Below are 15,121 nucleotides of genomic sequence, written 5' to 3' on the forward strand. Positions count from 1 at the left end.
ACACATTAGAAAACCACCTACAATGAAAACCCAACAATTGAGTATCTCTAAAACCTAAAGCTGAAGCCTCAGAAAGTTAAGACTGCATTTGAAGTACAAAGATAATTAAGTTGCCAGACATTAAATAGTCCACGGTACAAAAGATAATTAAGCTGCCATGAAACAGCACGGAGACACTGATGACTGTCGATTGAAATTAAAGAACAATTAATTTAACTCCTCCAGAAGGTAATTTCTTTAGAAGCTGGTGAGCGCGTTTTCGTGCTTCCTCTTTCTCCTGGCTTTTCTTAAACTTCCATGATGGATGGTAAGGATTGATAGTTATCTTCTCAAGATTGATAGCATTCTGAAGTAGGTACATCACAGACTTTCGAAATCTCCATATCCTTGAGGCACTCGTGGGGATGCGGAGTTAACGTCTTTGATAGTTTCCCCTTGACTGGACAGACGAATTCCACTGCAAAAAAAAAAAAAAAAATGGAAAAAGGGCTTCATCATGCCTTCCTGATAGTCAATAAGGGAACTGAAAATAAAGGAATTGTGCCTTCAAATAAACAAGGGAACTGAAAATACAGCAAACAATTCTCCCTAGCCAATATCATATCTTTTGAAAGGAGCAGAATAAGATCATTATGCTTGCATCTGAATATTGTTATAAACACGTGAGTTATACTTGGGAGGTAATTGGTAAAAATAATCTGGATTTAATACGTGGTCTAGGAGATCATCATTTGACAAATAGGAAATAACAAACCACAAGTTGCAACATTAAAAATTGATTGGACAATAGACAAAGCCATGTTAAATCAACATACGCTGTCAATATCGATCTGATAGCCGTGCAAGCATCGTGAAACACAGGTCGTGTTTTTGTTTTTTTAACGACCCAGCCCTTAGCCTAACAAAGCGGCTCAAAAGTTAACTAGGGTTAATAGTAGCCTGTGGCCCTTCCTTGTATAGAGAACTAACTAGGGTTAGTGGATCGTGTTTTTGTGTCATGTTAATGCATCTTGTCAAGAATTTCCACCGATAAAAAGGCTTCGCGTACGCAAATTATATACATTTCTTCTTTCTTTTTGCAGCAACTTCATCCTTGTAAAACTAATCACAACTCGATGGAAATATTAACAATCAAGCCAATTAACAGAACTAAAGCCAATGAATTGGTTAGTCAAATCAGAATGCTTCCCGATCATTATGCTTCCTCGATCATAAATCTTGAAACACTTGCTACGAAAGATAAAGTCAATATGTCGTGAAGTCCAATATCTAGCCTCTATTAAAATGTCAATACTTTAGTTGCACGAAGCGCAAGTCTGGGAGCGGGGATGTAACGCCCCAAATTTTGGGTACGTTAATGAGGCATTTATTACATAATAAAGAGAGTCTGGCTCATTATTACATCATAAATACATCAAAGGGTACATTTATTCAACAAGGGAAGAACTAGGGCTCCTAACTACTGCTCTGCTTACTCCTCCATTCTGGCAAGCTCCTCGGCTCCGAAGGCCTCCAAGGTGTACATCTCACCATGTTCATCTATGAGGTCTGACACATTATACCGGCATCACCACCAATATAATATGTCAGGGTCACCAAAAGATAACACCGTGAGCTACAACGCTCAATAGGAAATCCTTACCCACCAATCTTACAACAGTAAATCATTTACAACCACACTAACAAACACACATCCACATTCGTTAATCATCTATCGTTGGTGTCCAAGATTTCCGTGTTTCTCCTACGTGACTCATCGTAGACCGTGTCAACATTTTCACATACAAATCAACCTTTCAAAATCATTTGTTTAACTCACCCAACCTCGGTTCCGTCGCGCTGGGTTACCGAGTATCCTCACAATGGTTCCGCCGTGTCGGGTTCCCATTGGCACACAATTGCACTGGCTCCGTACCACGGATAACCAAGCCATTTCTCACCATGGTTCCGCCGCTCCGGGTTCCCATGGGAACGCACACAACCTTACAATGGTTCTGCTATTCCGGATTCCCATTGGAACACACGCACATCTCACATAATGCCACCAAAACCGGTCATTATGTCGTTTCAAAACTATTTCCGTCCTCGGAATACATTTTCTTTCATTAACCACACCCTAGGTGCCATGTTTCTACTTTTTCGGTTCTCGTGTCTCATTTACATGCAAAGACTCCGCGGTAGGACAAAGTAAGCATGAATCATTCATTGTAATTTAACAAGATCATCCAACTCCAAACTACTTAGCATGCTTGAAACACCATGAGCGAACATAAATCATGCATTTCCAACATTTTCAACAAAAGATGACCTTATCTACTTTAGAAAGAATGATAAAAGTTTACTTCTTAATGACGTTCTATTCTCCAACATACGATTTTATACAATACATAGAGTTGGTGGACTAGGATTCCTACCTTACTTCTTGGCGGTGGTCGGCTACGGTGAATTGGTCGTCGGTTTTGAGATTCGGTGGCGTAACGGCTCCGGATTGCTTCGAAAGGAAGAGAGATGATCTTTTCTCTTCCTAGAAACAACTTGCTAACTAAACTAAGCTACTTTTAGAGATCTAGTGGTGGTTTTGGAAGTGGTTTGGTGGTTTCTCTCAAGAACTCTCAAGAAACTCAAGAAAGCTAGAACTTTTGAACTAAGAACACTTAGAATTTCTGGAGAGAAGTTAGAGCAAGAAGTGAAGGTGTGAGTTGAATGCTTGGAGTGAGCTTCTATTTATAGGCAAAGCTCTCCCTCCCTCTCTTCTTGGCCGGCCCCCTCTCTTTCTCCCATTCCTCATTTTTTTATTCCAAAATCCAAGCTTTCTTGAAAGATCAATGGCTAGTTGCTAGGCTTGCATGACTAGGTTTGTCCTTGGATTTGATTCTTGGAAGATTTTGTGGTAGAAAGGAGGGTTGTACATAGTTTAAAAATGATAATTGTACAAGGTAGGACAATGGAGGTTAAGTCTTGCTTGGAAGAGTAATCAACCATGGATTTTGAAGTACAATGGAAGATCAAGTCCAAGGTACAACTAAATCTCTCTCTCTCTCTCTCTCTCTCTCTCTCTCTCTCTCTCTCTCTCTCTCTCTCTCTCTCTCTCTCTCTCTCTCTCTCTCTCTGCCTCTCTCCGCCTCTCTCTCCTCTCTCTCTCTTATACTAGCTTATATACATATATATATATATATATATATATATATATATATATATATATATATATGACAATAGAAGAAAGACATAAAAATAATGGGTACTTTTGGTACTTTGAATCAAAAAGATTTAAAGGACTAAGATTTTCCCATTAAACTAATCAATTAGCACATGTGTACTAAGTCATTTAAATATTCAACCAAGTACTTATATAATATATGCATAGGTACTAATGTACTCTAGGTAGTTCAACTCTCCATTAAATTAATCTAATTGGGTACAAAACCCCAATATAAAATAATATAAGAGTACTTAGGAAATCTTAGGTCTTTTAAATCCAAGGTACGTACATAATATAACATAGGTACAAACATCACATGGGGATTTTAGAAAATGCTTTGTTTATTAAAACCCTAGTACTTAGTAGAAAGACCAACCTATTACCCAATGGATAATAAAACCCCTAGTATTTATTGTCCAATGGACAAAAGTAATAAGAAAACTTTTATATTAAAATAACCAAAATGTCCCTTTAATCAATTATAAAATTCTATTTATAACTATATATAAGAGTACTTGATAACCTAGCAAAGAATATCTTGAATATAAAATCTAGGGTTTCTATTATCCAATGGATAAAAGTTTCTCTAACTTTTATCGTCCAAATGGATAAAGAAGAAAACCAAAATAATAAAAAAAAATAAATAAACAATTTTCAAGTCTAGGGTGAAAAGGTTCACAAGGTTCAAAGATAGGCAAAAAGGTCCATCTATGGTTAGAGAAATGTAACTCGATGACTTCCTAATTTGGTTTCTCCAACAAGTTGGTTAGAAGCTAACTAGACTTGCTAAGTATGGCTTAAAAGTCAAGAAACGATCTTTGAAGGGCTAAAGTGTAATTACGGCAAATTATAGGAATTTAAAAGGAAATATTAAAAGCAATCTAAGTAATTAAAAGAAAAATTCAAATATTTAACGGAATTTTTATTGACCGAAAATCAGGGTCATTACAATCTATCCCCCTTAAAACAATTTCGTCCCCGAAATTGGCACGTGACTACGGATCAGACTTGGTCGCTATACTAGTCTTGGAATCATCGTCTATCCCCCTTAAAATGGAAGTAGGTCACCATCGATTAGAGCGACCTAAACAAGATTCAATACTTAGCAATCTACAAAATGATTTGGTACCACAAGATCACAGTCTAAAGGCTTCCGCAGTCTTATAAGTATCTCGAAGTAAGACGACAGCGTTTTAGACATCCCTTACAATCTTCTGCATGTTTTGTTAATCGAATTAAGCCTCATCACCTACTTAACAAAATAGGGTTGGAGTGGCCTTTGCCGTTGAATAATTTGCCTCATTGTACGCCTTTGGTACAGTTTCCACCGCAAATGCCAACGCCAAATGCAAAACTTCTACCAAATCATCTTGCGGACTTGTACCCTACATACGTTTCCTTAACACGATTCTTCTCTACCTAACGATATTAAACCCATTTCCAAAACTAGGAAACAACGGGTTCATCTAAGCAGCATAACTCCATAATCGTAAAGCATAAGTACTCCATCCTTATTTCAGGAAAAATTAGCAAGAAATTCCTACAAACTTGGATATTATTAGCAAAGGCACTAAAAGAACCTATGCAGTCACGGGAAAATAAGTCTTTGGCAGCGTCAACCTTTTGGCGGTAATTTCAGATGTACGGTTGCTTCCAATTTAGTATTGCTTTGACCCTTCTTTCATTCACCATGAACAGTGCAGGTGCTCCCCATGGTGACGTACTTGGCCTGATAAACCCTTTGCCCAACTGCTCTTACAATTGGGTCTTGAGCTCCTGTAGCTTCACAGGGTCATTTGATACAGCGCCATAGAGATTGGTGATGTTCCCGGTTGGAGTTCTAGAGAGAAGTCTATCTCTCTTTGAGGTGGTACGCCAGGAAGTTCTTTAGGGAAAACATTGGCGTACTCGCACACGATGTGTTGTAGTCCCATTTCCATCCTATCGGCTTTTCCAACTGGAGGCTAGCTAGCCATCCAAACAGTTGATTTCTGCCACCTGGATCTTCTCGTCGTCGTGCTCACAGTCTGTCTATCCCCCTTAAATTGGAAACGAGTCCCTTTGGGGGTATACGCGGTCACCATCTTCTGATGGCAGTCTATGACCGCTCGATGTGCTGATAGCCAGTCCATCCTCAGGATTACGTCAAAATCCGCCATGTCGATCACTCTAAGATCGCAATTTAGGCGTAGGTTGGCTACTCCTAGTTCGCACCCTCTATACGCTAGACTAACAGCTATACTCCCCCCAAACGGTGATGTTACTATCATACTCGTACTTAGGGGTTCTGTTTCTAGTGCTAGTGTAGTTACGCAGGCAGGAGATATAAAGAAATGCGATGCACCAGAGTCTAACAAGGCTTGTATGCAGATACTATAATAGTAGCGTACCTTGGATCACAGAGGGATCCTGCTCTTGTTCCTCAGTCCGCAGCGCGAAGATACGCCCTCCAGTGCCTTGCTGGATTCCCGTGGGCTGCTTTCCCTTGTTTTGCCCATTCTGCTGCTGTGATGGGCCGCCGAGGTTTTGCTTCACAAAACCGGCTTGTCTAGGTTGTTGAGCTTTCTGATCCCAAAGGTTCCCATCCCTCCTCCTTTGAGGCTGCGAGCAGTTGCGCCTAATGTGGCCCATAGCATGACAGTTGTAACACTGAACTGTTGCTATGTCTTGACCACTTCTCTGCGGTTCATCACGCCCTGGCGTAGAAGTCTTTCAGGTTTGGTCGTTCTGGGCCGAGGTAAAGGATTTGGTCGGGTAGGGCCCACGGTTGTTGTTGGAAGGTTGGGTTCGGATAGGTCCGCCATCGTTGCCTGTCACCTTCTTCCATCGGGTTTTGAAGTCATTCTCTTCACTCTCCAGTCGAAGAGCACACTTCACCACACCGGCATAGGTGGGGAAAGCTTGAGCCACCACAGCCTTTCGAGCAGTCGTCAGTCCCCACTCGAATCTTCTCGCCTTCTCGTCCTCAGTTGCAACGGCATCCTGGGCGTAGCGGGATAGTTCCTCAAACTTGGCTGCGTACTGAGTGATCGTCATCGTCCCTTGCTTCAGGTTTTGGAACTCTTGTTCCTTGGCCAACCGAATTGGCGTGGGAAAGTATTTGTCGAGAAACAGGGTCTCGAACTCAGCAAAGGTCATGGTGGCTACGGCATGGGTTGCCTCCATCAGATCCCACCAGTAACGTGCTTCTCCTTTCAGCTGGTAGGTGGTTAAGGCTACACGATCTCCATCTTGGGTGATCTTCAAGGTGTCCAGGATCACATTGACTTCCTTCAGCCAGGTTCCAGCTACGGTGGGGTTGGTATCTCCGTTGAAAGTCGGGGGTCGACGTTTGCAGAACTCGTTCATCGCTCGAGTTTGGGTCATAGGCCCGTTGTCGTGGTTTTGGTTTTGGCGGTTGGCGTTCAAAGCAGCTACGAGTGCTTGCATGACTTGGGTTAGGTTGGGGTTCGCGTTAGAGGGTCCTCCATTATCGTGTCCTAGTCCGCTGCGTCGATTCGCCATCTACGAGTAGAAGTCGAAAGGGGAAGGTTTTAGTCTATTTAAACGAGTTTCCTTTTGCAAATGGTGTTACTTTCAAAAGTCAAAAGTTGTTTATCACGTAGTATGCAACAGTACTCTCTTAATAATGCGATCCTAAGCATGGAGTTCCACTATAATGGCAAGTAAGGACACGAGGATAAGCACGTACATAAATAGAGATCAAGAAATATATAAAAATAAGTCGTAATTGAAATAAGCTCTTTATTATTAGCATAGGAAAATGAGGTTCTTAAACAGACAGAAGTGATCCTAGTTCCGACATCCTACATCCCGAAGAATTACAATCGGCCTAAGATATGCCTAATTGGCATCGTCGGTTTCGGGTCTCGCCCATCCTCGAGATTCTCTACCATCTTTCGTTGTAAGCCGGCGTAACCGACATTCGTACTCCTTTATGACTGCGGCGAGTGCAACGGCCACGACGAGAGTCCAGTACCAGAAGGTGTTAAGACGGTTATTCACGGCGAACCACCGTGGCATGCTTATTGTGAGCACCGCACAAAATATGATGAGGGCGAAGAGTTGCAACCATAGGGTTTGGATTGTTATGAGGATTTCGGCTTGCTCGATTTCTCGGAACAAGGCGTCTTCCGAAAATCCTCGTCGTCGGGTTGCCATGGCTCAGTACGAGAGGATCTCGATTTAGAGGAGTTAAGATGATGAGAAGGGTGAAGAAATGGAAGTGGTGGTGGGGTATATATAGGGGCCGAAAAAGGTGGGTGAAGGAGGGAAAAGGTTTGAAGTTTAAAGTTTGAAATTTGAATTTTTTTGGAGGTTAAAAGTTTGAAATTTGAAGTTTAGGGGGGAGTGTGGTTTGCCGACCTAATGGGGCTATGCCCGGTACTTACTCGGTCCTAGGCTCCTACTCTCGTCCCTTAAAATATTTATTCAAGAACGGTTCCTCCACGAACTAGTAAATAAAATTTGCTCAATTAGCAACGTTTTTAGGCAAAGGTTTACTAACATCAAAATTGTTTTCGAGTTTCTAAGTTCCACTTCCGATCCTTGATTTAAGTCATCATCCAATTGTTCGGAAATTCCCAACTCGGCGGTACTGCCAATTTCCGCGCCTTGCTTCAATCCGAAGATTATTTTGACAGAATTCCACCCAATTAGGGACGGTAAATTTAAACTCAATTCACGTTTGTGCAACGGTCAAACTTATCTTATGGTCTACCCATTCTACCCATGGCCGAGGTTTTGAACCTAAAGCCCTGATACCAAGTTGTAACGCCCCAAATTTTGGATACGTTAATGAGGCATTTATTACATAATAAAGAGAGTCTGGCTCATTATTACACCATAAATACATCAAAGGGTACATTTATTCAACAAGGGAGGAACTAGGGCTCCTAACTACTGCTCCGCTTGCTCCTCCATTCTGGCAAGCTCTGAAGGCCTCCAAGGTGTACATCTCACCATGTTCATCTATGAGGTCTGACATTATACCGGCGTCACCACCAATATAATATGTCAGGGTCACAAAAAAGGTAACACCGTGAGCTACAACGCTCAATAGGAAATCCTTACCCACCAATCTTACAACAGTAAATCATTTACAACCACACTAACAATCACACATCCACATTCGTTAATCATCTATCGTTGGTGTCCAAGATTTTCGTGTTTCTCCTACGCGACTCATCGTAGACCGTGTTAACATTTTCACATACAAATCAACCTTTCAAAATCATTTGTTTAACTCACCCAACCTCGGTTCCACTGCGCCGGGTTCCCGAGTATCCTCACAATGGTTCCGCCGCGTTAGGTTTCCATTGGCACACAATTGCACTAGCTCCGTACCACGGATAACCAAGCCATTCCTCACCATGGTTCCGCCGCTCCGAGTTCCCATGGGAACGCACACAACCTCACAATGGTTCCGCTATTCTGGATTCCCATTGGAACACACGCACATCTCACATAATGCCACCAAAATCGGTCATTATGTCGTTTCAAAAATCTTTTCGTCCTCGGAATACATTTCCTTTCATTAACCACACCCTAGATGCCATGTTTCTACTTTCTCGGTTCTCGTGTCTCGTTTACATGCAAAGACTCCGCGGTAGGACAAAGTAAGCATGAATCATTCATTGTAATCTAACAAGATCGTCCAACTCCAAACTACTTAGCATGCTTGAAACACCATGAGCGAACATAAATCATGCATTTCCAACATTTTCAACAAAAGATAACTTTATCTACTTTAGAAAGAATGATCAAAGTTTACTTTTTAATGACGTTCTATTCTCCAACATACGATTTTATACAATACATAGAGTTGGTGGACTAGGATTCCTACCTTACTTCTTGGCGGTGGTCGGCTACGGTGAATTGGTCGTCGGTTTTGAGATTCGGCGGCGTAACGACTCCGGATTGCTTCGAAAGGAAGAGAGATGATCTTTTCTCTTCCTAGAAACAACTTGCTAACTAAACTAAGCTACTTTTAGAGATCTAGTGGTGGTTTTGGAAGTGGTTTGATGGTTTCTCTCAAGAACTCTCAAGAAACTCAAGAAAACTAGAACTTTTGAACTAAGAACACTTAGAATTTCTAGAGATAAGTTGGAGCAAGAAGTGAAGGTGTGAGTTGAATGCTTGGAGTGAGCTTCTATTTATAGGCAAAGCTCTCCCTCCCTCTCTTCTTGGCCGGCCCCCTCTCTCTCTCCCATTCCTTATTTTTTTATTCCAAAATCCAAGCTTTCTTGAAAGATCAATAGCTAGTTGCTAGGCTTGCATGGCTAGGTTTGTCCTTGGATTTGATTCTTGGAAGATTTTGTGGTAGAAAGGAGGGTTGTACATAGTTTAAAAATGATAATTGTACAAGGTAGGACAATGGAGGTTAAGTCTTGCTTGGAAGAGTAATCAACCATGGATTTTGAAGTACAATGGAAGATCAATTCCAAGGTACAACTAAATCTCTTCCCCTCTCTCTCTCTCTCTCTCCCTCTCTCGGCCTCTCTCTCCTCTCTCTCTCTCTTGTACTAGGTTATATACATATATATATATATATATATACATATATATATATATATATATATATATATATATATATATATATATATATATATATATATATATATATATATATATATATATATATATGACAATGCAAGAAAGACATAAAATAATGGGTACTTTTGGTACTTTGAATCAAAAAGATTTAAAGGACTAAGATTTTCCCATTAAACTAATCAATTAGCACATGTGTACTAAGTCATTTAAATATTCAACCAAGTACTTATATAATATATACATAGGTACTAATGTACTCTAGGTAGTTCAACTCCTCATTAAATTAATCTAATTGGGTACAAAACCCCAATATAAAACAATATAAGAGTACTTAGGAAATCTTAGGTCTTTTAAATCCAAGGTACGTACATAATATAACATAGGTACAAACATCACATGGGGATTTTAGAAAATGCTTTGTTTATTAAAACCCTAGTACTTAGTAGAAAGACCAACCTATTACCCAATGGATAATAAAACCCCTAGTATTTATCGTCTAATGGACAAAAGTAATAAGGAAACTTTTATATTAAAATAATCAAAATGTCCCTTTAATCAATTATAAAATTCTATTTATAACTATATATAAGAGTACTTGATAACCTAGCAAAGAATATCTTGAATATAAAATCTAGGGTTTCTATTATCCAATGGATAAAGAAGAAAACCAAAATAATAAAAGAAAATAAATAATCAATTTTCAAGTCTGGGGTTGAAAAGGTTCACAAGGTTCAAAGATGGGCAAAAAGGTCCATCTATGGTTAGAGAAATATAACTAGGTGACTTCCTAGTTTGGTTTCTCCAACAAGTTGGTTAGAAGCTAACTAGACTTGCTAAGGAGGGCTTAAAAGTCAAAAAACGATCTTTGAAGGGCTAAAGTGTAATTACGACAAATTATAGGAATTTAAAAGGAAATATTAAAAGCAATCTAAGTAATTAAAAGAAAAATTCAAATATTTAACGGAATTTTTATTAACCGAAAATCAGGGTCGTTACAGGGGACAATTAGAAGATCCCAAGGTTAGGATCGTGGAGGAGCGGATATACAAAAAATATTTCTTATTGTCTAGATAGATAGATAGGGATACATAAAAATCAATTAAAAATGTCGCCTAATAGAAGTCCAATATCTATATACCTATTATAAAAGCAAAGGGAATTTTCATTGTCGTTTGCGGAACTCAAAATCTGTTCTGTTAAATCCTTAGATGTAGGACCCGCATCAACAAAATAGCAAATTAAAACGAAATCTTTATACTAGCACCATCACATTTGATTCACATATAAATATACAAGCTTTGTGGGACAGGCCATATAGTTGTGTCATTTTCCTCATTAAATAAGACAGGCTGTGTGGACCCATGTCAACGAATTTACTATAATTACAAATCAAATCATAAAAACAATACAAGAAGTAGGACCCATTGCATATAGTCTGTAATCAAATCATAAAAACAATACAAGAAGTAGGACCCATTGCATATAGTCAGCATCATAGTTGTCAAATCGCGAATCGCTCCAATTCAGTCATGATTTATAAAGTAGATATGAAAAAATAAAATTATGCCTTTGCTTATTAAAGATATATTGTAAAAAAGAAAAGTTGTAGCTTAAACCAATAAATAAATTGTTTCAAATGATAAATTGAGGAGCACGTAGTCTAACAAGTAAAGACAGTTGCTTCTATTGCAAGAGATGTGAATTCTTAAATCTCATTTTGGCCCTTTTCTTTTCTGGAGAAGTGTTCAAACAACCCTTTTCCGGTCTTTAGGGTTGTTTGAACCTTTACCAACAAAAAAACAAAACAAAAAAGGAGTCGAAAATTGAATTCAGCGAATCAGCAAATTCGATTCATGATTCACCGATTCTTTTTTATTGATTCACTGTTTCACTCACAATTCAAAGCTACATGCGATTCATGCAACTGTTTTGTATCAATACCTACTAAATCGAATTGAATCGTACAATATGAATCGTGCATCGGACGAAACAACTATGGATAGTATGTAAATATTCAAGCTTTGTAGACCCCACAATATTATTGCGTTGAATATTAAACTACGCATAGCAATATTGGATCTAGGAAATACAATTTGATGGTCACCATAAATCAACCGATGGAAGCATTCAAGATTGACTGTGAAGGATATTGAATACACTAAATAATGAGTCTGGACCTGTGGGATCCAATGCTAAAATATAGATGCACCTAAGGTCAATACTTGTACAAAGGGGAAAATGTAGGTGCAGTCACAAATAACTCACTATTCACATCCATTTCAAAAATCAAATGCAAATAAAAAAATCAAAAAATTGTAAGGCATCTTTTAAGAAAATCACCTTGAATGTAAATTTTTGCAAAGACGGAGCTGCCTCAACTAGAGAAGTGAAACAAGGAATTCTTGAGCAAGAATGACTGTCGATATCCAATATAAGATGCTTAAGTTTCGTTAAATTAGGAATTTGTGGGATCTCGTCGTAATCCTGAAAAACAGAAACAGCTATAAGACAATGATTAACAAAGGAAAAGGAATCAACCTCGGAAATTGTACCTCTGCTAGGAACATGTAAAATTTCAACGTCTCAATCTGTGAAAAATAACTTGAGAAAGGTACAAGAGCATATTCAGGTTGATGATCACGCGATGCACCAATATCTAACTCAGCAAGAAGGGGAAGGCTCCCAAGGGACAATCTTATTTTGGAATGCCCAAAGTACTTGAAGGTCACAAGCTTGGGGGCACAAAACTCAACACTGTCCAAGAATTTGCATCAGAATATCTCAAGGAGCTTCAACTGGGGTGCAGGACCAGAAATATTTAGATTAACAATCTGATCTAACCAAAACAGCCGTAACTGTTCCAGATTTGGACAATTGGACAGAAAGTATTCAATGAGTTCTCCGTTTATATCTAGGCTCGTTAACGAAAGGCTTGTTAGGCACTTAATGCTGGATAAGTTAGATGGGCTTTTGAAGCTGAGATAACACTCCTGCGAAGGCGCATAGTTTGTGCCAGTTCCTATGGGATGCAAGTTAATCTCAAGTACTTTTACACTTTTTGGTATCAAAAAGTTTATCCATTCGTCAATATAGCAGCTATTCCTGCTATCCAAGGAAAAACTAACTCTAAACTTGTCCAAAGAAGGACACAAATGCAACTTCAAAACTTGATTCACCCTAGCCAAGTACTTTGACCTTTCTTTTACCGATAAGTCATTTTACCGCTCTCAGACAGAAAATGTTTTACTGTATAAAATGTGTTCTCCATTTTTTCTGCTACCAAATAACGAAAAATAGGTAAATTTTACAGGAAAATATTTTACCCCAAACCAAATGGAGCCTCAAACCCGCTTAGACGGTTGGAGTTTCTCCAAATCCTTGTTCAGATTTGTCTTTTTTTCCCAGTCAAGTCTCGCATCCACCGAGATAGAGGATTCTCCACAATAGGAATATAAGATACAGAAGCAAATGAGGATACTCCAAATGAAAGACAAACGATCCACTTCAGTTAATGAAAAAGGCACCTTGTGTCGTCGCAACGAGATGAAATCCACATCATTAGCAAAGTGATTAATTCGACTTTACAACAACCAAGATCAACATAACGAAAATCTTTCAAATCATCAAAACTAAAATTCAAACAGTGAAGAAAACATCAAACTTCCAAATGAACAGATGATGAAAAAATATGGACCAAAAGTCAGAATGAACAGACGAAAAAATATTGACCAAACTAGCTGAAGATGACCTTGCACCAAGAGTCAAGACAACCATTACGACAAGATGGAATCCTCAATGCGCGACAATCTGGAGCTTCTGACTTCAGAGTGTGCATTTTGCCGGTGACTGAAAACAAAGGACTCAAACTTGCTTCCAAATAGTACTAAATTTGGATCGATTACCTCGTTGTACCAGAAATAGTAGAAACCCGATATCCAAAATCTCAAATAAAAGAAGCAAAACAAATCGATTGTGCGTCGGCTCGGTATCAACGAGAGGAATCCTTAACCAATCTACTCTTAATCCTCACAACCCCCATGTCCTATACTACATTGCAAGTTCTAACTATTCCTTGTACAACTTCAATAGTTCCGGAGCTTCTTCCCTGTAACGCATTACAAACTTCTCTAGAAACAGCTTTTCAGAAATTGACAGTGTCGTAGAACTAATACCTTTGGTCTTAATTATACCCTTCGACGACAAAACTCGATAAATGGCAAACCTTGGAAGGATCCTCTTCTCAAAGCTCAACGAAATGAGTACTGGCCGTCTTGCAATGACCGAAGACTCCCAACCGATTTGATTGATAGCAAAATCCATCACCCGATTGATCTTATCCTCCGACACTCGCATACAATCCGGAAACAACTTAAAAGCTACAAGAATCTCATCCTTGGTCCAACCCCATTTCTTATAAACCTCAACCTTCTTCTCCCACGTAGATTTACTCACTGCTCTCAACACATGAATTGCTCTCAAGAAACTCCCCTTCGAAGGGTCAAACCCCATTTTCTCTACATCCTCCACGATCTGTCGAAACTCATTGCTGCGCATCATGAATGGTCTAGGTTGCTTCAAAAACGAACTTATTACATGGGCATTCGGCACACTGGCTTCACGCAAGATTTCGATGTTGGGTGTGACATGAGTTAGATTGTCTAACGAAAGAAGCATAGCACAACGTTTAATAGCAGCTATGGTTTTCTCTTCGGATCGAAGCAAATTACTACAGAAATTGAAAGACGGGATGATCAAATTTTCCAAACTTCTCACAGCAAATGCCGATGTAGACATTATCCTGGCAACATCTTTGGCTGAAACGCCTTTAGATTTGAGAAACTCGATTTTGGGCAAAAGGGTTTTATTGGGATCGGATATGAGTAACTGAGGGTACTTTTTAATGACGTTTGAGATCTGGGTTTTGGTGAATTCATTGTTCTTGAAGAATGCCAGTACAGAGTTTGGCCTTTTGGGAGATTCGAAATTAACACGCTTTGATGCGGAAATGGCTACTTCTGCAGAAAACCCACATGATTTTATGAGGTAAGTGACTGTGAATGGGTGTTGAATTTTTGGGTTTTGAAGGGATTTGAGAGATGAGGAAAAGGGGTGGATTTGAAGGAAATGGATATTGTGGGCCGCAGAAGATTTAGCAGCAGAACTTACATGGCGCAAAGCGTTCGTAAAGATAAACTTGATCATTTGATGAATTTTTTAGGAGGAAGAAGAGGAACAAACCTGAATTTCAGAGGAGATCTCACAAACCACAATGTGCAAATATTCCCCAAAACCCCTCTTGTTCCTTGAACCCTAAAAACAGTGAGAATTTACGAGTTGTTTTTAGCAATAGCTCCGTTTGGGCGGGTA

The 15,121-nt window shown here is 39.3% G+C and overlaps 1 protein-coding gene across 3 annotated transcripts; it reads right to left on the reverse strand.

The window, feature by feature from the left end:
- Positions 1–373: 373 nt before the first annotated feature.
- Positions 374–15,121, reverse strand: LOC131316873 (uncharacterized). 3 transcript variants are annotated; one of them, XR_009197313.1, is made up of 3 exons: positions 12,307–13,071; positions 12,095–12,238; positions 374–457 (listed from the first exon to the last, which is right to left on the reverse strand). XR_009197313.1 is itself a non-coding variant. In XM_058346373.1 (3 exons), exons 1-2 carry the CDS (start codon positions 14,954–14,956, stop codon positions 12,210–12,212), a joined length of 1,059 nt encoding a protein of 352 aa, XP_058202356.1. In that variant the 5' UTR covers positions 14,957–15,121; the 3' UTR covers positions 374–457; positions 12,095–12,209. The 3 variants fall into 3 exon arrangements, 2 of the variants coding, with proteins under 2 accessions (XP_058202356.1, XP_058202354.1); XM_058346373.1 differs by lacking the exon at positions 12,307–13,071 and adding an exon at positions 13,927–15,121; XM_058346371.1 differs by lacking the exon at positions 12,307–13,071 and adding an exon at positions 13,503–15,121.

This window comes from Rhododendron vialii, chromosome 2a (genome assembly GCF_030253575.1).
Source record: "Rhododendron vialii isolate Sample 1 chromosome 2a, ASM3025357v1".
NCBI classification, from domain to species: domain Eukaryota; kingdom Viridiplantae; phylum Streptophyta; class Magnoliopsida; order Ericales; family Ericaceae; genus Rhododendron; species Rhododendron vialii.